This window comes from Tachyglossus aculeatus, chromosome 3, assembly GCF_015852505.1.
Source record: "Tachyglossus aculeatus isolate mTacAcu1 chromosome 3, mTacAcu1.pri, whole genome shotgun sequence".
Lineage (NCBI taxonomy): Eukaryota > Metazoa > Chordata > Mammalia > Monotremata > Tachyglossidae > Tachyglossus > Tachyglossus aculeatus.
Genome location: NC_052068.1, coordinates 57,718,042 through 57,744,266, shown reverse-complemented (window position 1 = coordinate 57,744,266; position 26,225 = coordinate 57,718,042). Strand labels below are relative to the sequence as shown.

General features: G+C 43.5%; 1 protein-coding gene across 3 annotated transcripts in view; it reads left to right on the top strand.

Annotated features, from left to right (window-relative positions):
* The window catches only part of RICTOR (RPTOR independent companion of MTOR complex 2), a 139,586-nt gene that overhangs the window by 46,952 nt on the left and 66,409 nt on the right, over nt 1-26,225 (top strand). For all 3 annotated transcript variants that reach the window (XM_038743314.1, XM_038743315.1, XM_038743313.1), the window contains exons 3-5: nt 10,711-10,808; nt 22,340-22,404; nt 25,862-25,993. In XM_038743314.1, coding sequence (XP_038599242.1) covers nt 10,711-10,808; nt 22,340-22,404; nt 25,862-25,993 — 295 coding nt within the window. The remainder of the gene's footprint in view (nt 1-10,710; nt 10,809-22,339; nt 22,405-25,861; nt 25,994-26,225) is intronic.

Below are 26,225 nucleotides of genomic sequence, written 5' to 3'. Positions count from 1 at the left end.
CAACTTGTACTTCCCAAGCGCTTAGTACAGTGCTCTGCACACAGTAAGTGCTCAATAAATACGATTGATTGATTATGTTGAATGCATTCAGTCTCATCAGAAGATCTGTGCAAGTAGCAGTGGAACTGATAGCCTGGTTAAAAGAAAGTTTAAATGGCCAGATTACCAGTTCTCTTCTCACCATGGACTTTTTGGTTGGACTCTAAACCACTTGCACGAGATGTCTTGTTAAGATAATTCTATTCCTGTGTGCCTTTAGCCACATACTCCCCGAGTGCTCACCATCCCCCAGTGTCATCTCTGGTTTAGTCGGGTCATTTTAAGGCAGGAGTTTGGGTAGTTAGTAATTTTTCCACCTCAATTCCACGGCTCTAAAATCAAAGGCATTTCATTTCCATTTAAGCAACGCTTACATTGCAACCTCCAAAAGGGTAATAATCATAAAAACAATTACGGTATTTGTTAAGCGCTTACTATAGGACAAGTACTGTATAAGCCCTGGGGTAGAGACAAGATAATCAGGTCAGACACAGTCCCTGTCCCACATGGGGCTCATCTTGTTTATGCCATGCTATAGTAATTGACAATTAACCCAGTTTTCCAAAGGTTTAAGTGAAGTAGCTTGGGAGGAGCAGTAAAGTTTTCAGATCACAAAGAGGCTGTTAGTACATTGCCTTTGTGGATGTGAACAGTTAATGGATCTCTACTTTCCCACCTCCATCCCCTCACTCCTGTTGTATCCCCAGCCTGGACCTCCCTTGCCCCCACCTTTAATTACTGGCAGACCACAGCTTCTCCCCTTCTTCCGAGCCCTCTTAAAATCCCACCTCCTCCAATAAGCCTTCACCTATTAACTCCTCAAACCCAGAGTCACGTCCACCCAACAGACACTTCTAGAATTTACATATTCGGTTATATCCTTCTCCTGCCCTTGCGCTTATCAATCAAGCAATGTTACAGGTAATTATTCTGATTATTTTACTTGGAGTATCCTACTTGGAACATTTTACATCTGGTTCTCCTGTTAGAGTGTAATCTCCTTGTGTGCGGGAAACATATCTGTGCTTAGAATAGTGCTTTGTGCCAAGTGGGTGCTCTATGAATATCATCATTCATTCGTATTTATTGAGTGTTTACTATGTGCAGAGCACTGTTCTAAGCGTGTGGGAGAGTACAGTACAATGATAGACACTTTCCATGCCCAGAATGAGCTTACAGTCTACTATTCATTCATTCAATCGTATTTATTGAGCGCTTACTGTGTGCAGTGCTTTGGAGAGTACAGTACAATGATAGACACTTTCCCTGCCCAAAATGAGCTTACAGTCTACTATTCATTCATTCAATCGTATTTATTGAGCACTTACTATGTGCAGAACACTTTATTAAGTGCTTGGGAAGTACAAGTTGGCAACATGTAGAGACGGTCCCTACCCAACAGTGGGCTCACAGTCTAGAAGGGGGAGACAGACAACAAAAAACAAAATATATTAACAAAATAAAATAAATAGAATAGTAAATATGTACAAGTAAAATAAATAGAGTAATAAATCTGTACAAACATATATACAGGTGCTGTGGGGAGGGGAAGGATGCAGGGTGGAGGGGATGGGGAGGAGGAGAGGAATGAGGGGGAGGAGGAGAGGCATGGGGGGTCTCAGTCTGGGAAGGCCGCCTGGAGGAGGTGAGCTCATTCATTCATTCAGTCGTATTTATTGAGCGCTTACTGTGTGCAGAGCACTGTACTAAGTGCTTGGGAATTACAAGTTGGCAACATATAGAGACGGTCGCGACCCAACAATGGGCTCAGTAGGGCTTTGAAGGGAGGAAGAGAGCTAGCTTGGTGGATGTGCAGAGGGAGGGCATTCCAGGCCAGGGGGAGGACGTGGGCCGGGGGTCAACGACGGGACAGGTGAGAACGAGGCACAGTGAGGAGGTGAGCAGTGGCAGAGGAGCGGAGGGTGCGGGCTGGGCTGGAGAAGGAGAGAAGGGAGGTGAGGTCGGAGGGGGCGAGGGGATGGACAGCCTTGAAGCCGAGAGTGAGGAGTTTTTGCCTGATGCGTAGGTTGATTGGTAGCCACTGGAGATTTACTACCACCATTGTAAGAAAGTTAATTCTCTTTACGTATGGCAGAGTTCCTAACCCTTTGGAAGTACTCTTAGGCCCTTGAAGTCGGGCTTCTGAATTTTTATATATTTTTATTATTTTTATATGGTATTTGTTAAACTTACCAAGCGCTGGGGTGGATTCAAGATAATCAGGTTGAACACAATCCAAGTCCCACATGGGGCTTACAGTTTTCATCCCCATTTTGCAGATGAGGCAAGTGAGGCAGAGGGAAATGACTTGCCCAAGGTCACCCAGCAGACAAGTGGCAGAGCTAAGATTAGAACCCAGGTCCTTCTGACTCCCAGGCCTATGCTCTTTCCACTAAGCCATGCTGCTTTTTCAGCGTGGCTCAGTGGAAAGAGCCCGGGATTTGGAGTCAGAGGTCATGGGTTCAAATCCCGGCTCTGCCAATTGTCAGCTGTGTGACTTTGGGCAAGTCACTTGACTTCTCTCTGCCTCAGTTACCTCAACTGTAAAATGGGGATTAAGACTGTGAGCCCCCTGTGGGACAACCTGATCACCTTGTAACCTCCCCAGCGCTTAGAACAGTGCTTTGCACATAGTAAGCACTTAATAAATGCCATCATTATTCATTATTATTAATTGATAAATAATAATGAGTAAAATAAACTTGTCGAGTGAATTCTAATTCTTTATGGATTCTTTAGATAATCTCAATTCCAAAGAGCCCGGGCTTTGGAGTCAGAGGTCATGGGTTCAAATCCTGACTCTGCCACATGTCTGCTGTGTGACCTTGGGCAAGTCACTTCACTTCTCTGAGCCTCAGTACCCTCATCTGGAAAATGGGGATTAAGACTGTGAGCCCCATGTGGGACAACTTGATCACCTTGTATTCCCCCCAGCGCTTAGAACAGTGCTCTGCACATAGTAAGTGCTTAACAAATGCCATCATTATTATTATTATTATTATTATTATTATTATAGATTTTAAAAATAAATGCAAGTTTCATGTAATTCATTTTTGTTAAGTTTTCTGCCCTGGGCTTGGGGGGCGGGTGGTCAACGAGGACTATTTTAGTTAAGTATATCCCAAGCACTAGTTTGCTGGTTTAGAAGATTTGGGTACCCATTTCACAGTACTTATACAGGAGGAGTTGCTTAGGCTGTTCAAAGTAGGCATCAGAATTAATTGCACGTGGGCATAATACTCAGCTATTCCATTTTTTTCAGTGAAGTATTTCAAAGACAACTAGCATTTATACTCTTAGAATTTTAGACCTCTACTAAGGACATTATGGAAGCTTAATAGTTTGACAAGTATAATAATATTATAATTAGTAGTAGTGATAATAATACTAGTGGCATTTGTGAAGCACTTTGTGCCAAGCACTGTAACAATAATAATAATTATAATAGTTATGGTATTTAAGCACTTACTGTGTGCCAAGCACTGTTTTAAGAGGAGATAATGACAATAATTATGGTATTTATTAAGCACTTACTATGTGCCAAGTACTACTATACTAAGCGCTGGAGTGGATACAAGCAAATCAGGTTGGACACAGTTCCTGTCCTACGTGGGGCTCACAGTCTTGATCCCCATTTTACAGCTGAGGTCACAGAGGCACAGAAAAGTGACTTGACTTGCCCAAGGTCACACAGCAGACAAGTGGCCAAGGTGGGATTAGAATTCATGACCTTCTGACTCCCGGGCCTGTGCTCTATCCACTACGCCATGCTGCTTCTCTGTAATAAAATGAAATGAGAGGTAGAAGTTGCAGCAGTGAAACTGAACACATCGAAGTTGCACCAATATAACTTCTTGTGGTAAGAGATATAGTTGAACCTCTGTTGTCCTCTTTTGAGTACAGATGGCCCTGTGCAGACCAGTACCGTGTATAACTGACTGCTGAAAAACAGAATCTAAGTTATTTTCCTAAAAACAATTTTATATTGCGACGAACCTGAAGCAAAGGGGACAGTTTAAAAAAGCTTTCGAGCAATTTTGGAAATTATGAATACTAGAAATCTTTTTCCCCTTTAAAGAACAAATAGTCGTGTGTGTCCCCACGCCCCCCTGACTGCTAGCTTGTTGTGGGCAGGGAATGTGTCTTTTTGTTGCTGTATTGTACTCTCCCAAGCACTTAGTACAGTGCTTTATACACAGTAAGTGCTCAGTAAATATGATTGAATGAATGAATTATTGCTATAATTCTTTCATCTTGACGAACCTGAAGCAAAGGGGACAGTTTAAAAAAGGTTTCGAGCAATTTTGCAAATTATGAATGCTAGAAATCTTTTTCCCTTTGAACAAATAGTCATGTGTCCCCCCACGCCCCCTTGACTGTTAGCTTGTTGTGGGCAGGGAATGTGTCTTTTTGTTGCTGTATTGTACTCTCCCAAGCACTTAGTACAGTGCTGTATACACAGTAAGTGCTCAGTAAATATGATTGAATGAATGAATTATTACTATAATTCCTTCATCTAGGCTTTTAGCCCTGAAGTTTTCCTACTGGGGTTTGGCTTTCTCAGCAGGAAACCCTAAAATGCAATGTCAGTTAATTTTCACCCTTTATTTTTGCTCGAAGAATGAATTTATTTTGTGTGGTTCATTCATTCAGTCTTATTCATTGAGCACTTTGTGTAGAGCACTATACTAAGCACTTGGGAGAGTACCATTCAACAATAAACAGACACATTCCCTGCCGACGATGAGCTTTCAGTCTAGAGATGAGTGTACATGGCGTTGCCTGTTCACCACGGAGCACGTGAGTGTCTAGAATTAGCCAGTGGCTTGCCCACAGCCACTCCCATTAAGCTCTTAGCTTTGTGGTTTGATACTCTCTTCTAAACATGGTATTGTCTGCTTGCCTCGATGTGCTATTCAGAGCTCTTAATAAATGTTTGCCATGAGCTGCAAGAGGAAATTGAAAGGAAGCAGCTCAGGGTTAAATCAGGTGAGAAGCAGCAGAAAAAAAGGTGACTTTTCTACAAAAAGTGGGAATGATAGGTAAACCTATTAAGGGTGAGGGATTCTCATTCATTTTCAGGCAGAACACCTAATGAGTTGACCGTGTACAGTCTAGATAAATGAAGCAAGAATTTGAGCAAGCGTTGCTTAAAGTTCCAGCAAAAGGTGGTGAAATGACATTTTACACTCATGTTATTGCCATTACCAAAGATCGCTAATGGGCTGAACATCTGGACTGAGGCCTACACAAAGAAGAATTCCCGTTGGGTGGACCAGAAAATCTAAGAGACTGTCCGATCATTTAGTACAGGATACTGCTTCAGCTTCCAGGAAGAAGCCAAGGAATCTCCGTTTCTAGCCAGCAAGGGATAGCTCGAGTAATTCGAGTGGAAATATGTGCTGAAGAGCCTTGAATTGTTCAGTTTTTCTTACTATGTGACACATGTGACAGTGATCTGGTTCCTCTGTGGTCTCTTGCTCATCCAAAACTAGGCCCCAACAAGCAACGAGAGTGAAAATTGAGAGTAGTTTGAGATATACTACAGCGTTGTTTTCCTCTCCTATTTACTAAAACATGGTAATTGAGAAATGTACTGCATATAGTTGGTATGAAAATTTTGTGTCTTTGACTCTCCCATCTTTTCCAGCAGTATCTCGAGATCTCCAGCCTCTTCTCAACTTACCCCCTCCCTCTGAACCTTATCAAAACACTTTCTCCCTTCTTCCCTCCCTGACTACCGTCTTCAGTCAGTCACTTTCTACTCCAGCTCCCTCAATATGTGAGCCACAAATAACATGCCCATTCCCAAGGAAACTTGTATGTGTATGTAGATCTGTACGTGTTCATGGAAATTAACTTGTGTGTGTTTATACATTGTAGGTTGCGTAATGAGGGGCTTGTGAATATTTGATCTATTCCGTCTCCTCTTCTCCCTTTGTCTAAGATTTCTGGTTTGAAATTGGGTGGCGCAACCTTTGATTTCTCCAAAGTTCCTCCACCTCTCATCCACAAAGTCCAACTTTCACCAAACACCACATGGATCAAAAATGGCAATCTTGCGAATTGTAGCGTGGACCCAAGGCCCGCTAACAGCTGACAAGGGGCGGAGCCGGAATTAGAACCCACAACTTCTGACTCTCAACCGGTGCTCTTTCCATTAAACCACGCTGCTTCTCTGCTCACATGCCGCGTGTATCGCTGGACTTTTTTATTCTCCCACATCTGACATAGTCAGCCTTCCCAATTCCGTTCCTGAACATTTCTGCAGACAGGAAGCGCCTGCAGTTTATCTTCGTTAGTCAGGCAGAAGATCCTGCGAAGATCCACTCCCGTGACCTGTCATTGGTCAGCAAACTCAAAGCCCACTGCTCCTTGACATCTTCTTCCTGTTTCTTTCTCGATCTTGTAGGGATCCTCCATCAATTTCTGCTGACAGGAAATGCCCGCAGCTCATCTTTGTTAGGCAGAAGATCCATTTCTGCGATCTGCAAAGTCAAAGCCCACCACTCCTTGACATCCTCTCCCTTCTCCTCCTGGATCTTGTAAGGCTCCTCCATCTTGGGATTCCACCCATATGGAGCCTGGAACTCCTTATTTTCCCACCCAAACCCTGTCCTCCCCTCGACTTTCCCATCACTGTAGATGGCACCACCATTCTTCCTGTCTCACAAGCACGTAACCTTGATGTTACCTTTGACTCCTGTCTCTCATTCAGCCCACATATTCAGTCCATCCCTAAATCCTGGCATTCCCACCTTCACCAAATCAGTAAAATCCGCCCTTTCCCCTCCATCCAAATCTATTCCGCATTAATACAATTATTCATCCTATCCCACCTGGTTTACTGCATCAGCCTCCTTGCTGGCCTCCCAGCCTCCTGTCTCTCCCCACTCCAGTCATCATCATCATCAATCGTATTTATTGAGCGCTTACTGTGTGCAGAGCACTATACTAAGTGCTTGGGAAGTACAAATTGGCAACATATAGAGACAGTCCCTACCCAACAGTGGGCTCACAGTCTAAAAGTCCACACTTCAGTCTGCTGCCCGGGTCATTTTTCTACAAAAACGTTTGGGCCATAATAATGATAACTATTAATAATAGTTATTATTATCATTATTATGGTATTTAAGTGCGTACTATTTTCCACACACTGTACTAAGCGTTGGGGTGGTTGCAGGCAGATAGGGTTGGACACAGTCTCTGTCCCATGTGGGGCTCACAGTTTCAATCCCTATTTTACAGATGAGGTAACTTAGGCACAGACAAGTGAAGTGATTTGCCCAAGGTCACACAGCAGACAAGTGATGCATCCGGGTACAGAACCCATGACCTTTTGACTCCCAGGCGCATGGTCTATCCACTCCACCATGATGCTTCTTTCCCTACTCCTTAGAAAACTCCAGTGGTTGCCCTTCCACCTCTGCTTCAAACAAAAACTCCTCACCATCATCAATCGTATTTATTGAGCGCTTACTATGTGCAGAGCACTGTACTAAGCGCTTTAAAGCACCACTGGCTTTAAAGCACTCAACCCCCTTGCCCCCTCCTACCTCACCTCGCTGCTCTCCTCCTACACCCTAGCCCGCACACTTTGCTTCTCTAAACCATCTCGCTGTACCTCGATTTCATCTGTCTCACCGCCAAGCCCTCACCCACATCCTGCTTCTGACCTGGAACGCTCTCCCTCCTCAAGTCCGACAGACAATTACTCTCCCCCTTTTCAAAGGTTTATTGAAGGCATGTCTCCTCCTAGGAGCCTTCTCTGACTAACCTCCCTCTTTCCTCTTCTCCTACTCCCTTCTCTGAGTTGCTCCTTTGCTCGTCCGTCTCTCAGGACCACCAGAGGAGCATCCCCAGTATCTCCGTGTCTTCCGCTCTTCCTTTTCCTCCTCTTTCCCAACCATTCCAGCTCTGCAGCCACTGCCACCATCACCTCTGCTGCTGCTCTTGCTGCGTAAATAATAATGGCATTTATAATAATGGCATTTATTAAGCGCTAACTGTGTGCGAAGCACTGTTCTAAGCGTACATCCCTCACAATCAGGCTGTGGCTAACGCTCCTGCGGCTGCTGACGTTTGGCTTCCTGAGCTCTGCTCCGTGGCATGGCCAGCACGAGTTATTATTCAGATATAAGAGGTTACTATGTCAGGCCCTAGACAAAGTGCTGCTTAGGTACAAGGTAATCACGTCAGACAGCCCCTGTCCCACATGAGGCTCACAGTCTAAGGGGGAAAGAGAAGGTATTTTAGCCCAGTTTTACAAGGGAGGAAACTGAGGCACAGAGAAGTTAAGTGACTTGCCCAAGCCCACGCGGCAGGCAAGTGGCAGCGTTGGGATTGAAACGCAGGTCTCCTCACTCTGTCTTGTTCTTTTTACAGTAGTTTGTGTGGGTCTGTGGTTCTTTCTTAAGGTCAGGCTAAATGTTGTTGCTGGGCAGAAGCTATCTGCCCGGGGAATTTGCTGTAGGAATAATTGATTTTATATGTATGGAGAGGGTAAATTTGGGTGCGCGTGTTGTCCTTTGAGTGTGATGCTGCTGACCAGAAAACTTTTATCTGTCAGCGCAAATGTGGTTCATTCATTCATTCAGTCTGTCATATTTATTGAGCGCTTACTGTGTGCTGAGTGCTCTACCAAGCGCTTGGAAAGTACAATTTGGCCACAGAGACAATCCCTACCTAACAACAGGCTCGCAGTCTTAGAAGGTTGAAAAGACCAGTGCAGACACATTCTTTTTCGCACAATGAACAGATGTTCAGTAGTAGTAATAGTAATCATATTTTTTAAGCATTTACTCTGGGAACAGCATGGAGAAAGAGTGTCCGAAGGGAAATGAGACAGACCCAGTCCCTGCCCCTCACGACTATAATCTCCTTGTGGGCTGGGAATGTGTCTACCAACTGCTATAATATCCTCGCCCAAGTGTTTTCATGCAGTGGTCTGCACACACACCGTGTGCAATAAAGAAACACATAAATACAACACGGAGAGGGCTCAACAATTGCCACTGATTGATCAGGAGAGGTGGAGCAATAAAAATTCCATGAGACGAGGACAGATGCCCAGAAAATCAACCCAACAACCAAAACAAGACAGTATCAAAAAGGCAGCAGGGTGCAGTCGCTTAGAGGTGTCGAGGTTTGGGCTGTCTGTATTCGAGAGCTGCTGCCATAGCCTTCCCGATGCTGTCAGCTTTGGGAAGAGTTCCTGCCGCTACTATGCTTGATCTTCCCACTGTGGTGGGGCAAAACAGGCTGGGATCACGGCCCCCTGCGGAGGGACGTGAGGGACCTGGTGGAAAGTCAGCACGGTAGTCTCGGCGGGTGGGAGGCCGAGATATACCCACAAGTATTGTCCCTTGTGGAAAGGTGCTTGCTCTTTTTCTCCAGGCCATGGTTTATTTTATTTATTTATTATTTTTTTTTTTGGTGTTTCATAATTATGGTATTGAAGTGCTTACTAGGTGCCAGGCACTGTACTCATATTATAGCAGTTATTATAGAGGATATTATAGCAGTTGGTAGACACATTCCCTGCCTGCAAGGAGATTGTAATCGTGAGGGTCAGGGACTGGGTCTGTCTCATTTCCCTTCAGATACTCTTTCTCCTTGCTATTACCAGAGTAAATGCTTAAAAAATATGATTACTATTACTACTTCTGAACATCTGTTCATTGTACGAAAAAGAATGTGTCTGCACCGGTCTTTTCAACCTTTTAAGACTGTGAGCTAAGGATTGTCTCTATTTGTGGCCGAACTGTACTTTCCAAGCGCTTGGTAGAGCACTCTGCACACAGTAAGCGCTCAGCACTGGGGTTGACACAAGCAACTCGGGTTAGACACAGTCCCCCTCCCATGTGGGGCTCAAAATCTCAATCCCCATTTAATAATAATAATAATAATAATAATAGTAATAATAATGACATTTATTAAGCGCTTACTATGTGCAAAGCACTGTTCTAAGCGCTGGGGAGGTTACAAGGTGATCAGGTTGTCCCACGTGGGGCTCACAGTCGTAATCCCCATTTTACAGATGAGGTAACTGAGGCACAGAGAAGTTGAGTGACTTGCCCAAAGCCACACAGCTGGTAAGTGGCGGAGCCGGGATTTGAACCCATGACCTCTGGCTCCAAAGCCCGGGCTCTTTCCACTGAGCCACGCTGCAGATGAGGTAACCGAGGCACAGAGAAGTAAAGTGACTTGCCCAGTGTCACACAGCAGGCAAGTGACGGAGCCAGGATTAGAACCCGTGACCTTAGGAGTCCCAGGCCCTTGCTCTCTCCACTATGCCGTGCTGCTTTTCATTTGTTAAGCGTTTACTGTGTGCCAGGCACTGTACTAAGCACTGGGGTAGATACAAGAGAATCAGGTTGGACACAGTCTGTGTCCCACATGGGGCTCACAGTCTTAATCCCCACTTTACAGATGAGGTAACTGAAGCACAGAGAAGTTAGTGGTTTGTCCAAGGTCACACAGCAGACAAGTGGAGGAGCCGGGATTAGAACCCAGGTCCTCTGACTTCACATATATTATAGGTATGCTATATTAATAGCTTAATGATACCGTAACAGTATGGCAAAGTGTGCCCAATTGAATGGAATTTGGAAAAAAGTCTGAATAAAGTTGTTTTTGGCCATTTTAAACCAACTGTCTCTTCTTTTACAGAGCCCTGTGATAACGTGAGGGAGATTCTTCAAAATGTGGCCAAGTTGCAAGGCGTATCAAATATGAGAAAGCTGGGCCACCTGAATAATTTTACTAAGGTAAGAAGCTTAAGAAGACTTCATTGTCATCAACAGAATTTTCCAACCAGTGTTCTCAGTTATTTCGTGAATGCCTCACCCGCTATATATAGCTGGCATTCGGGTTCGGCAGTGACACCGGTGACGCTGAGCCTTTTCTCAGTTTGGTCAAGTGTGGCTGATAAGTTCCACGTGTGACTGACAATCCCTTGCACATAAGCGTGCATGGAAAAGTCACTCTTTTCCAACACTGCATTTGCTATGCGGATTTCCATTTCCATGCCATTTCCTTTTCTCCCTCTTAATGCTATGATCTTTCTTAAGTTCCTGTCGTTAAGACAGTTACTCCATTTCTAACTTTTGTACTGTAAACTGATCAAATTGGGTGCTGTCTTTCGGCCGTCTTGGGGTTTTGCTCTGGTCCACCCTGTTTAGCTGAACTCTGCTTCAGGTCACTGTAGAGTAGTTATGTAGATATCCCGCCCTCTTTAATTCTTCTCACACGTCCCACGCACGGAAGGTGTGATGTGATGAGTATTGCTTTTAAAGCTTGTGTATTGACTGTTCCAAGATACGTTATACCCAGTAACCAGAAGGGTTCTATTCCTAGTTCTCGGGCTAGCTGTAAGCCATCGGAGACTGGGTAAAAAAGAGCCTGAGAGTACTCGGTATAGAAAGAAGAGACAGTAAAAAAAGAGGCAGTTGGTTTAGAAAGAAGGGCCTTGAAACTAAAATGTGCCTGTTATTAGATGGCACCATTTATCCAATAGAATACACTATTGCTTGTTTAATAGACATCTGCCCACAGTAAAGCCTCAATAAATACGACTGCTGACGCTTTGTAACAGATAGTATGATATGAAATGGGTGTTGTGAAGTAAATGACCAAGTTTTGAAACTGCTAGATATTTCATGTTTGTCGTACTCAACAATTGAAATCGGAGAGCTTCATATCCTTTTAACTAACATGCCAGGTCAAAAGGCGTCAGATGTTTGGGATCTAATTGTCAGTGCTATAAATTTTACTCGGTTTTCAAAAAATGGCTCTGCCTTTTCATTTGCCCATGGTTTTTGCCGTTTCGCCACCTGCCTGGAAATATTTCAACTTTTGCCTCGTGCCTTAGTAAATAATCATGTCTGCTGTGATCCTTTTTTTTGTTACATTTCGAATAGGAAGGCATTGCATAATTAGTGAACATCATTTCCCCCAAAGGGTGTTAGGGTTGTGTGCATACCCTTGGCTGTGGGTAAAGCACGTGTGCTATGGTATGAGTTTGCTGTCCTTCGAGGTTCTTCCGATTCTCAGCTCCCTCTTTGAAAAACTGTCTGGTGCCCAAGTAAAATTCATGTCTTACTAGTGACTTCAGAAGTTTCTGTGGCCAGTTCACCAGACTATAGGAAGAATTAATGTTATCAAAGTCCCTAAATCCAGAAGGTTTCTACCACCTTAGAATATGATTATTTAAGTACACTGCTAAGGATGGCTACTTTGATTTCACCAATCATTCATTCATTCATTCATTCAATCATATTTATTGAGCACTTACTGTGCGCAGAGCACTGTACTAAGTGCTTGGGAAGTACAAGTTGGCAATGCACAGAGACGGTCCCTACCCAGTAGCAGGCTCACAATCTAGAAGGGGGAGACAGACCAAAAAAACAAAACATATTAACAAAATAAAATAAATAGAATAGTAAATACGTACAAGTAAAATAAATAGAATAATAAATATGTACAAACATATATACAGGTTCTGTGGGGAGGGGAAGGAGGTAGGGCAGGGGGGATGCAGAGGGGAGGAGGGGGAGAGGAAGGAGCGGGCTCAGTCTGGGAAGGCCTCCTGGAGGAGGTGAGCTCTCAATAGGCTCACAGGTCAGTAGGCTCACAATCCTCACAGGTCAATCAATTAATGGTATTTATCGGGCACTTACTGTGTGCAGAGCACTGTACTGAGTGCTACGAAGAGTACAACATTGAAATAGGCATGATCCCTGCCCAGAAGGAGCTACAGTCCAGTGATTTACAATCTAGTGTCCAGAACTGTGTAATCCCGGGAGATAGGGCAGTGGTTTTTAGAAAGTAGATGATTAGGTATTTTGGGTTTTTATGGTGTTTAAATGGTTACCTATGTATCAAGCACTCTTCTAAGCAGTGGGATAGATCCAAGTTAATCAGGTCAGACACAATCCTGTCTCACATGGGGCTCACAGTCTATGTAGCAGGGAGAAGAGGTACTGAATCCCCATTTTACAGTTGAGGAAACTGAGGCATAGAGAAGTTAAGTAATAGTGATGGTATTTGTTAAGCACTTACTGTGTGCCCAGCACTTTTCTAAGTTCTGGGGTAGATTCAAGCTACTCAGGTTGTCCCACTTGGGGCTCACAGTCTTAATCCCCATTTTACAGTTGAGATAACAGGCCCAGAGAAATTAAGTGGCTTACCCGAGGTCACACAGCAGACAAGTCACAGAGCCAGGATTAGAACCCACATCCTCTGACTCCCAAGCCCATGTTCTTCTTTCCACTAATAATAATAACAATGATAATGGTGGTATTTGTTAAGCAGTTACTATGTGCCAAGCACTGTTCTAAGCGCTGGACACACTGAATCCCCATTTTTGCAGCTGAGGAAACTGAGGCACAGAGAAGTGACTTGCCAAGGTCCCACAGCAGACAAGTGGCAGAGCTGGGATTGGAACCCAAGCCCTTTGACTCCCGGGACCGTGCTCTTTCCACTAGGCTATACTGCTTCTCAAGCCACGCTGTGACTTGCCCAAGGTCACACAGCAAGTGGCCGAACTGGGATTAGAACTCAGGTCCTCTGAAAGGCCAGCTTTTTCTATCAGGTCCGGCTGCTTCCCTTAAAAATATAATCTATGTGCAAGGTTGCATTGCTTTGTTCCCTAATATGATTAGTGGAAAGAAAAAAAATCCTTATTCTCTCTCTCTTTCCATCTCTGCCCCCCAACTCTCCCTTCCTTTCTCTCTAAGAATACCCCAGTTGTGTTAAAAATGATGGTTGCAAGGAAGTTAGGAGGAACATGCTCATCTAACAAAATGTTTCCTTAATTTTAGTTAAGTAAACAAGAATGGGTAGGTGAGTTTATCTGAAACTTAAATCAGTTTATAAAGTTCCATTAAGAGTAATAAAAGGACTATCACAGCATTCTAGGAAAGGTTTATTTCTTCTGTTGTATAGAACATAGTCTTAGAAGCATAAAATTTATTATCTTTTATTGGACAGAGTTTTGTTTTTAGTGTCCATTGGTGTCTGAATTGAACCTTGGTTTTGAATTGTGAAATTACTTCAACAACAAATCAGAAAAGGCTGTGCAGTTAGGAGTCATAGTGAGGGAATTTTCATTTTTCCAATGTTTGTTTTCCAGGTTATCGTTAGATCATTAAGGAACAGCACTTTATACTTTTGGCAAAGGAGATTGTTTACACAATGAAAATAGTAAAATAGTCTTTGAGACAAATGGTTACTCATCTTTAGCTGCATAAAAAAACTTCATAAACATACACATTCAGTTTTAGATTAAGGAAATGATCGAAATTAGCCATGTTAAGAAGAAGGGGATGGGGGAAAAGTAGGCATTTTAGGTATTGTTTTTTCTGTTTTCTCCGTTATTTTTTCTCCGTTTCTGTAAAAGTCTGTCATAGGGGAGTTTTCTGTCCCTGACCTGTTTGGTGAAAGTGTCCTCTTGAGTAAACTCCAGCCCAAGGCTCCTTTTAAGGTGGGGCCAAATGGAAATGGTGATGTGATCCCAATACCATGTGAGTGTCATGCAGCCATGCCTGTGTCCTTACATCAGTTCAGCAGATAAAGTACTTTGTGTAACTGACTGCCGAACAGCAGAATCCAAATTATTTTTTTAAAAACACTCAGTTTTATACTGGGACATACCTGAAGCATTGGGGGCAGTTGAAAAAAGCTTTAGAGCAACTGTGGCAATTAAGAATGGTAGAAATCTTTTTCCCCATTTACAGAACAAGTAGAAATAGGAAAATATTTCAAAACCCCCCAAGAATGTTGGCAGTGTGATAAGGCTTTTGTGGGAAGATTTTGAATGACTCTGCCCATCTCTTGCATGTAGAAATGGCTCTATGTCCCATTTTTACCTAATAGTGGGTTTAGAAGAAGTTTTAAAAGACTTTTTCAACTTTTAAAAATATTAATTTTGAAAAACCCAGTGGTTCTTATCGTAGCATTGGTTTTGACATTTTTAAATAAATTTTTTACTAGCCTTAAAAGCCCTTGTCCCTTTGGTTCTGAAGGCTTGCTTTTATAACCACCTTTGGCGAATGAAATTAGTTTTGGAAATTTTTTGCTAAGGATCAGCAATACAATGGAAGACTCAACAAGAGTGAGTCTTTGTAACTGATTCTAATAAGGGATGAGTTCTGGGGCACCAGGAGGCTATTTCAAACAGTCACCGGGTCAAAGAGTAACTTTAATTTCCGTTGAGTAGCAGTGCAGTGATTACCAATACTATTTGTACTTCAAGGGGGAATAAATATTTTTTTTTCAGCTTCTGGTATAGTAGTTTCTGGTAGTAATTGTCTTCCACATGAGACTTTTTATGTATTAATAATAATAATGATGGTATTTGTTAAGTGCTTACTATGTGCCAAGCACTGTTTTAAGCACTGGGGTAGATACAAGGTAATCAGGTTGTCCCACATGGGGCTCACAGTCTTAATCCCCATTTTTCAGATGAGGGAACTGAGGCACAGAGAAGTTGTGACTTGCCCAGAGTCACACAGCTGGTAAGTCGCGGAGCCAGGATTAGAATCCATTACCTCTGACTCCCAAGCCCAGACTCTTTCCACTAAGCCACGCTGCTTCTCAACGTATTGGTATTAGTATCAATGTATTAGTTGAATGGACTGTCTGAGCTGGAGGACGTCATTGACTTTTTGCGCTCACTGTTTTCTTCATGGTGAAGTAATCTTTGTAGGGGAGAATACAACATTCTTGTTTCATAATACACTTAATTAGATGCAATCATGTTCCCATAGAAGCAAATATTGTGGGACTTTTTTTATGGTAACGTTAAGCGCTTACTATGTGCCAGCCACTCTACTAAGCCCTGGGGTAGTTACCTGTTAATCAGGTTGGATATAGTCCCTGTCCCACACAGAGCTCACAGTCTTAATCCCCGTTTTGCAGATGAGAGAACTGAGGCACGAGAAGTGACTTGCCCAAGGTCACACAGCAGATTAGTGGCAGAGCTGGGGTTAGTACACAGGTCCTTCTAACTCCTAGGCCCATGCTCTATCCACTATGCCACACTGCTTCTCCAAGGATGACCATCCTTTTGTGAACAGCCTGAGGAAGCCTGTGATCTGTATCAAAACCTCCCCTCAGTGTGAGTGGGCTTTTATTATTTTAACTTTAAGCACGTTGTCAATAAACAACAATTCCAGTGAAACAGGAGGTGCTTAAAGCTCTTCTGATAACGCTTGATTGATCCTAGAATTAAGAGGATGTCTTTAGCTTTTTCTCTCTTTTATGGTATTTAAGGGCTTACTATGTGTCAAGCACTGTTGTTAGCACCGGCGTACTCCACGTTAGTCAGTCACATTTATTAAATGCTTACTGTGTGTAGAGCAGTGTACTAAGCACTTGGGAGAGCACAGCACAGCAATAGACAGACACATTCCTTGCCCATAAAGAGCTTACAGTCTAGAGGAGAAGACAACACAGTCCCTGTCCCACATGGAGTTTGCGGTCTCAGAGGGAGGACAGGTTTTAAATCCACTAGGCCACACTGCTTCTCCAAGGATGACTATCCTTTTGTGAACAACCTGAGGAAGCCTGTGATCTGTATCAAAACCTACCCTTAGTGTGGGTGGGCTTTTATTACTTTAAGTTTAAGCATGTTGTCAGTAAACAACAATTCCAGTGAAACAGGAGGTGCTTAAAGCTCTTCTGATAACGCTTGATTGATCCTAGAATTAAGAGGCTGTCTTTAGCTTTTTCCCTTTTTTATGGTATTTAAGTGCTTACTATGTGTCAAGCACTGTTGTAAGCACCGGAATATTCCAAGTTAGTCAATCACATTTATTAAATACTGTTGTGAGCACTGAAGTACTCCACGTTAGTCAGTCACATTTATTAAATGCTTACTGTGTGTAGAGCACTGTACTAAGCACTTGGGAGAGCACAGCACAGCAATAGACAGGCACATTCCTTGCCCATAAAGAGCTTACAGTCTAGAGGAGAAGACAACACAGTCCCTGTCCCACATGGAGTTCGCGGCCTCAGAGGGAGGACGGGTTTTAAATCTCCATTTTATAGTTGAAGAAACTGAGACCCAGAGAAGTTAAGTGATTTGCCCAAGGTCACACAGCAGGCACCTGGCAGAGCTGGGATTAGAACGCAGATCCTCTGACTCTCGGGCCCCTGTTCTTTCCCCTAAAAAGCATGCTGCCTTCTCAAGCTAAACCTGAAAAGTACATTAATATGGATGTTCCCTTTCTAGGGAGAGTCTTGGTCAATTTTTGATTCATGTGCTTTTATTTTAAGACGAGTTACTTGCTAATTTTAACATCCCGAAGTAGTGTATTTTGTCTAACTCCTTAGGAACAAGAATTCTCCCTCTGCCAAAAGTCTTACAGTTTTCATGGATTCAGCATTGCTTAGTGGAAGGAGCATTGGGCTGGGAATGGAAAGTGCATGGGCCCTGAGTCAGGAGATCTGGATTCTGATCCCGGCTCAGCCCCTTACCTGCTGTGAACCCTTTCGGCAAATCGTTTAACTTTTTTGTCCCTTGGTTTCCTCATCTGTAAAATGGGAATTCAGTGCTCTTCTCCTTCCTTCTTAGACTGTGAACCCCAAGTGAGACAGGGGCTGTGTTCAGTCTGATTATCTGGTATCTACCCCAGCACTTAGGACAATGCTCGGCACTCCGTAAAAACTTAAAAAATACCACAGTAATAATAACTATTATTGCTTATAATTAGTATTGTTGTCCCTCTAGACTGTAAATTCGCTGTGGACCAGGGAATGGAGCTTCTAACTCTGTTACGTTGTATGCTCCTAAACGCTTAGTACAGTGCTCTGCTCACATTAAGCGCCCAGAAATCCACGTTGATTGTTGTGCCATCCCAAAATGATTCCCGACGCAGTGGTCCTTGAGTCTACTTCCAGAACTCTTGTCTCTGAGCATTAACTGCCTTAAGGGCCAGAAAGGGAATTAACAGGAGGTGGAGTGGGAGAGTCTGCCCACAGCAAAATTGTAGAAAGATTGCAGCTTCTCCATAATGATACAAATTCCCTATTTGCCAGACAAGGTTTCTAATCCGGTTCTTTGCAGTTGTGACCTCAGATGGTCCTAATAGCACACCAGATAATACAGAATTCAAATCCTGTAGGGAAACTATGGTAACGTTCCTCATACTAAGGGAGGATAAGGCTAATCTGGAAAGGGCTATTTTCTGTTGTGGTTCCTTTTGTTTCTCTGGGTGTTGTTTTAATTCTTCATTCTGTTTTCTTTTCCGTCTCTTACCCAAGGATATCTCAAAAACTTTCAGCCGCCAATCAGTGGTATTTATTGAGTACTTTGCAGAGCACTGTACTAAATGCTTGGCAGTGTACTTTGTTTTTTCATGGCATTCATTAAGCTCATTCATTCATTCAGTCATATTTATTGAGCACTTACTGTGTGCAGAGCACTGTACCAAGCACTTTGGAGAGTACAATACAGCAATATAACAGACACATCCCATTAGCTACCCAGAGCACCTCTAATGTATTGGAACTTACAGAATCAAGGCTTGGCCATCATTTATCATTTTTAGCAAAGGTGCCATTATATTTTTCCCATTTATTCTCTTTCCTCCGTTGTTTTTTTTCCCAACTGTTTTTATAAGTCTCCTCTTGCTCCGGTTGTCTCCATATAACGCTTATCTGCTTGTCTCCTGGGAATCATTTGATTGCAAAGCTCTTTAAGGGCAAGAACCAGCTCTTTCCCTTTTTTGATGTTGAGAAGCAGTGTGGCTCAGTGGAAAGAGCAAGGTCTTGGGAGGCAGAGGTCTTAGGTTCAAATCCCAGCTCTGCCACTTGTCAGCTGTGCGACTTTGGGCAAGTCATTTCACTTCTTGGTGCCTCAGTTGCCTCATCTGTAAAATGGGGATTAAGACTGTGAGCCTCATGTGGGACAACCTGATTACCTTGTATCTCGCCGAATGCTTAGACAGTGCTTAGCACGTAGTAAGGGCTTAACAAATACCATCTTTTTCAAGCGCTTAGTACAGTGCTCTGCACACAGTAAGCACTCAATAAATATGATTGAATATGTTCCCAAGTGCCTAATACAGTCAGTCTACCAATTATTGAGTACTTTCTGCATGCAGGGCACTGTACTAAATGCAGGTGGGAGTACAACAGAGGCAAAGTAAAAGTCTCTGACGTTAACAGCGGTTCACACATAAATGGCAGTGAACTGAGGCCAAGTCTCACTCTCAAAATAAAAACAGAGTAAAATGTTCTATCACAGGAAGATTTCAATTTTGTTCTTAGAATACCTGACTCAGAATCTGTACTGTTTTCATCTTTCTAATTCTGCAACAGGGTTCTCCCCTTAGTTCTCTCATTTCTTTATGTAGAAACTGTAAGCTCGTTGTGGGCAAGGAATGTGTCTGTTTTTTGTTCTGTTTTACTCTCCGAAGCGCTTACTACAGTGCTCTGCACACGGTAAGCACTCAGTAAATACGACTGAATGAGTGAATGAAAGCATTTCAGTTTATTCCTTCGTAGGCTCGGAAATGACATTTTGATGGGAAATTTTATTTTTTCTGTTATTAGCAGCACTGGAGATTTGGATAAATCTTCACAAAGCCATAATCCCTGTTAAAAAGGTTATAGTTCTATTTTCCCAGATTCATCAATTTCAGTAGCCTGAATACTAAGTAGAGGGCAGTGGTAATGTCCAAATTTTTGTATGGCTGGAAAACAGTCCATTTTTTTCAGCATGTAGTTGCAGGTTCTGCAGTTCGAACATCAGCTGTGTGGCACACAGTACCACAATCAACTCGGTCCTAGAACACAGCCTATTAGCGTCACAGGAATGCTCACACATCTCAGTTTTCCAGAGTGGAGTACTCAAGGAGAGTAGGATAGGAAAAAGGATAGGAAAAAGGCTTCCTTAAGCAAGGAAAACACCAGGGAGGAAAAGCGTAAAATACGGTGAAACGTAACATCACTAGGTGTGACATGGCTGTAGTCTAATGGGAAGCAGAACAGGGGGTGTATCACTTTGACATGTAGCAATCAAGAGTGAGATGGCTTTGTTTCTAGACTGTGAGCCTGTTGTTGGGTAGGGATTGTCTCTATCTCTTGCCGAATTGTACTTTCCAAGCACTTAGTACAGTGACCTGCACACAGTAATTAATATGATTGAATGTTAATAAAGAGGCTTTTGGAAGACGATGGTACCAAAAAGCCCAATCAAAAATGTAGCCGGGCTCTTCCCATCGATGTTTTCTGCACGCACAACTGAGCAAACACAGTACATGAGCATACTCTCAGAAGAAGTAAACTTTATGTTCCCTAGTAACATTATGTAAAATGATTTATATGGGAAATTCAAATGCTTTTCTTATGATGAGTCACAAGTGGCTCAGATCGTTCAGATTATTTAAAAATATTTCTGCCCTTCTTTGCCCAGGCAGTATTAAACTGTTGCAGCCAAGAATTTCTGCTGGGCAGCATCTTTTTACAGCTGTGCAGCAACTAGAGATGCAGCAGTTGTCCCTTTGGCCGAGGCAGTCTCTCTTTTTTCTGGAGGCAAAAACAAATTTAGACTGTTAATCTGGTGAACTCTCCGCCCCTGTAAAACAATAGAGTCAGAGGCTATGACATCCAGGGCAATAATGTGAAATGGTTGGTTCAGCCCGTTGTTGGGTAGGGATTGTCTCCATCTGTTGCCATGTAGAGAGAGCCAAGAGAAATGGGAAAGAGCCCGGGCTTTGGAGTCAGAGGTCATGGGTTCGAAGGCCGACTCCGCCACATGTCTGCTGTGTGACCTTGGGCAAGTCACTTAACTTCTCTGAGCCTCAGTTCCCTCATCTGTAAAATGGGGATTAAGACTGTGAGCCCCACGTGGGACAACTTGATCACCTTGTATCCCCCCCAGCGCTTAGAACAGTGCTCTGCACATAGTAAGCGCTTCACAAATGCCATCATTGTGATATAGCACTTTCCAAGTGCTTAGTACGGTGCTCTGCACACAGTAAGCACTCAATAAATATGACTGAATGAATGTACCATCACTAGATTATTTATGTCGCCAAGATCTGCCCTTTCCTTTCCATCCAAACCGCTACCTTGGGTCCAATCTCTCACCATATCCCGACTGGATTACTGCATCAGCCTCCTTTCTGATCTCCCATCGTCCTGTCTCTCCCCGCTTCAGTCTGTACTTCACTCTGCTGCCCGGATTATCTTTCTACAGAAACACTCTGGGCATGTCACTCCACTCCTAAAAAATCTCCAGGCGTTCCCTATCAACCTTTGCATGAAACAAAAACTCCTCACTTTCGGCTTCCAAGCTGTCCATCACCTTGCCCCCTCCTACCTCACCTCCCTTCTCTCCTTCTCCAGACCAAGCAGCACACTCCGCTTCTCTGCCACCGCTAACCTCCTCAACTGTGCCTCGTTCTGGCCTATCCCGCCATCGACCCCTGGCCCACTTCCTACCTCTGGCCTGGAATGCCCTTCCTCCTCACATCCATCAAACTGGCTCTCTTTCCCTCTTCAAAGCCCTACTGAGAGCTCTCCTCCTCCAGGAAGCCTTCCCAGACTGAGCCCCCATCTTTTTCCTCTCCTCCTCCTCCCCTCCCCATCGTCCCTACTTCCTCCCTCTGCTTTACCCCCTTCCCCTCCACAGCACTCATGTATATTTGTACATATTTATTATTCTATTTATTTTATTAATGATGTGTATATATCTAAAATCCTATTTAACTATTTTGATGGTATTGATGCTTGTTTACTTGTTTTGTTGTCTGTCTCCCCCTTCTAGACTGTGAGCCCGTTGTCGGGTAGGGATTGGCTCTTATCTGTTGCCGAACTGTCCTTTCCAAGCGCTTATTACAGTGCTCCGCACACAGTAAGCACGCAATAAATACGATTGAATGAATGAATGATATCGTTCTATTTTATTATAACTATGGATTAAAAGATGGACTGTCTTTTAAAACCATGTTGCTTTTATATCACCAGGCCTTCTGTGGGTCTTCAGGGAATCCTAATCCATTGAATGGGTGGGGATCTCATTTTCACCTTTGTAGTTGAGTCCCTTGGACAATTTGAGATACTTTTCTGCCTGTGACTCATTGTTACACCAGATTTAAGTTAATTGTATTTACAGATAGTTGAGCCATGGTGATGGGTGGAGCCATTTTGATTCAATTAAAAAGAATAAAGAATAAAACTAGGTACGGCAATATGTTTAAAGATTTCTGGAAAGAGACGATTCATGCTTTCCTTGGTAACATCAAAGCAAATAGTACATTTAAGCAGTGTATTTTTTTCTTCTTGGCAGCTTCTATGTAATATTGGTCACAGTGAAGAAAAACTAGGTTTCAACTATGAAGATATCATAATATGGTGAGTATATGCTGCATATAATTGGCCATTTTATTTACTAAGCTTTTTTCATACCAGTAAGGACAAACTTGATTGGAATGTTGAAATCTCAAAGAACATCACAATCAATGCTTGGGAATCAGAGGACGTGGGTTCTAATTCCGGCTCCACCGCTTATCAACTGTGTGACTTTGGGCAAGTCACTTAACTTCTCTGTGCCTCCGTTACCTCATCTGTAAAATGGGGATTAAGACTGCGAGCCCCCCGTGGGACAACTTGATTATCTTGTATCTCCCCCAGCGCGTAGAACAGTGCTTGGCACATAGCGCTTAACAAATGCCATCATTAGTAATTATTAGTATTGTTGAATTTTGGGCCAGTATTTGTGGGCACAGAGAATGCATTTCATGCCTTATTCCACCAGACTGAGACTGATTTATTCCCTGACCTATCCCCTTGCCATCCCAATTTGTGTTTTTCTGTTTTCTTCTCTATATTATCCTACTTCTAGTCTGTTTCCCGACTGTCAAGGTAATTGTTGAGCACTTACAATGTGCAGAACACTGTACTAAGTGCTTGGGAAGAGTACAATGAAAGAGAATTAGCAGACACATTCCCTGCCCTTAACCAGCGTACAGACTAGAGGGGGATGACAGCACTCTACCATTTGGGCCCCTTCTTCCCCCCACTTCCTCAGCACTTATGTGCATATCCTTAGTCTGCTGCCTCTTCTACCTATAATTTATTTTAATGTCTGCTCCACCCCCTGCTAGATTGCAACTATCTTAATGGAGCAAAAGGAATTCCCCCCACCATACATACACACACAACCTTCTCTCTTTCTTTCTCTCTTTCCCTCTATCTCTCACTCTCTCTCTCTCTCACACTCACTCACTCACTGATTTTTGCCCTCCAAGACTGCGCAAGCCATAGCTAAAAGCTCTTAGCAAGCAGCCCAGTTCACATAAGGTGCTGTCGCAACGTACATACTGTCAGTGGATTTCATATTTTAATTGTTCCGTAGTTTGTAAAGTGGGGCTAAAATCCAGTTATTTCCAGAAGTTGCAAGTTAAGTGCTCCCACTAGTGATTGTGCAGGCATGTGGTTGCATCATGCTTTCCCAGCCCCAAATTACTACATTAAGCAAGATGGTTCTTGTATCCATAGTTCAGTCTGAACTGTGAAGCCTCTATCAACTTTTCTAATTTAGCCCTGTGTGTTTAGTAGCATTTCTAGAGGTGTACCGAAATCATCTTTTGAAAATTTAGTTGGAGGCAATCAACAGGTAAATGACATTTACAAGCACATAAGTATTTCATGTTTTAGCTTTTGCCGGGTGTCGTCGTCCATTGTTACAATTTATTGGCGCTGACCTATGAATTCAGGTCTAGGTTATCTTGGAAGTTCCGTGTAGGTAAAAGGCAGCTATTAAGCAACCTCGGAAATTGTAAAACAATAGCAGTAGTACATAGTTGAGCCCAGCAAGAATTTATGATTCAGTATACAGGTTGTACTCCTTAATACGCCTGGGTTATTTACCTTACCAGTGTAGTTGTATTTGAAGGGTTGTACTGTGAAGTATGTTTCCCCATAGGCTTATCGACAGTTAATTTCCATTCCAAACCAGCCTCAAGTGAAGGCCAAACACAATGGCTGAGTGAAAATACAGTGTAAAGTTCTCCCTCCTCCACTGTCCCCTCCCCTCTAGACTGTGAGCCCAGAGTGGGCAGAGATTGTTTCCGTCTATTGTTATACCGTACTCTCCCAAATGCTTAGTACAGTGCTCTGTAGCGAGAAGCAGTGTGGCTTAGAGGAAAGAGCACGTTGGGAGTCAGAAGGTAATGGGTTCTAATCCTGACCCCACCACTTGTCAGCTGTGTGACTTTGAACAAGTCACTTCACTTCTCCATGCCTCACCCTCATCTGTAAAATGGGGATTAAAACTGTGAACCCCACATGGGACAATCTGATTACCTACCCCAGCGCTTAGAACAGTGCTCGGCACATAGTCAGCGCTTAACAAATACCATCATCCTCACAGTAAGCACTGAATAAATGCAGTCTAATGAATGAATGAGCCCTGTTCTTCCCCCCTCCCATTCCTAAAGACTTTTTTTAGCAATCCCCTTTCTGATTCTGCATCTCGACAGCACCGCCTCCCCAATTCCCCACCCTCCTGCGCTCCAGGATTCTGTCTCGTTATAAAAATTATAGGGACTGCTCCTGCTCTGAGGGAAATCGCCGCCCCTCTTTCTCCTTCCTGTTGATCGCCATGCCTTCGTGGCTAGAGCCACGTGGGCACGGGCAGAGAGCGAAGAGGTGGGTAAATGGTGACAGCGAGGGCTCCTGTTCTCTTCCAGTCCCCCATCCCAGTCCTTCCCTGTTGTTCTCATTGCTCTGCCAAATTGAGCAGGTAGAATAATCAGCAGAAAGGGAGCCAGCTGCAGATGTGCTCTTCTAGCAGCTCTTGCTGTTGGTTTCTTAAGCTCCATCTAGACCGGAAGATCATTGTGGAAAGGGAATGTGTCTGTTTATTGTTGTAGTAATAATAATAATAATGGTAATTAGTAAGCGTTTACTATTTGCCAAGCAGTGTTCTAAGCGCTGGGGTAGATACACGGTAATAATAATGATGGTATTTGTTAAGTGCTTACTCTGTGCAAAGCACTGTTCTAAGCGCTGGGGGGTTACAAGGTGATCAGGTTGTCCCATGGGGGGCTCACAGTCTTAATCCCCATTTTCAGTTCCGAGGCCCAGAGAAGTTAAGTGACTTGCCCAAAGTCCCACAGCTGACAGTTGGCGGAGATGGGATTTGAACCCATGAGCTCCGACTCCAAAGCCCGGGCTCTTTCCACTGAGCCACGCTGCTTCTCTAATCGGGTTGTCCCACGAGGGGCTCACAGTCTTAATCCGCATTTTACAGTTGAGGTAACTGAGGCACAGGGAAGTGAAGTGGCTTGCCCCAGCTCACTCAGCAGGCAAATGGCGGGGCCAGGATTAGAACCCATGTCCTCTGACTCCCAAGCCCGAGCTCTTTCTACTAAACCACACTACTTCTCCCTCAAGCGCTTAGTACAGTGCTCTGCACACAGTAAACACTCAATACATATGATCAAATGAATGAATGGTGAGTTTAAAACAAAATGTTGGAACAAGGCGGGGAGATTGGGAAGACGGGGTATTTCCAAATCCAGGGGGAAGAAGGTGGGGAGGCCACCCTCTCCACCCAAAGTGCCTGAGGACAGGAGCAGGGTGAGGTAAGGAGCGGGCAGGAAGAGAATTTACTTACTGCAGTCACGCATAACATCGTGGGAGGAATTTAATATTCCGGGGTCGGTCGGCAAATAACGGAGAACGCGTTCCCAAGCTGCCCATACCGTGAGGTTGTCGAAATGGATTTCGTGTGTAATTCGTTGGCTCGAAACAAAGACAGTTCAGTGTGTTTTGTTTGAATTCCACGTATTTTTCTTGTCGTTAGTTTGCGGCTGGCTTTACTGAATGAAGCAAAAGAAGTGCGAGCAGCCGGGCTGCGAGCCCTTCGCTATCTCATCAGAGACTCCAGTATTCTGCAGAAGGTGCTAAAATTAAAAGTGGATTATTTGATAGCCAGGTAACTTTGCTCGCTCTGCCTATGTAACTGAAATCGCGTATCGTAACGTCTCCGTTCGGTTTTATCCAGGAAAGGAATCCCGTTTTGTTATCGTTGCGGGGAGGAATCATATTCTGCCATATTGAAATTTTAGGAAATTTTAAAATACCCAAATTCTATGACTGTAAAGAATTTGAAACTTGAGATTTCTGATTAGTAATGTTCTTGTGTGAATCATCTATTTTGAGAATTG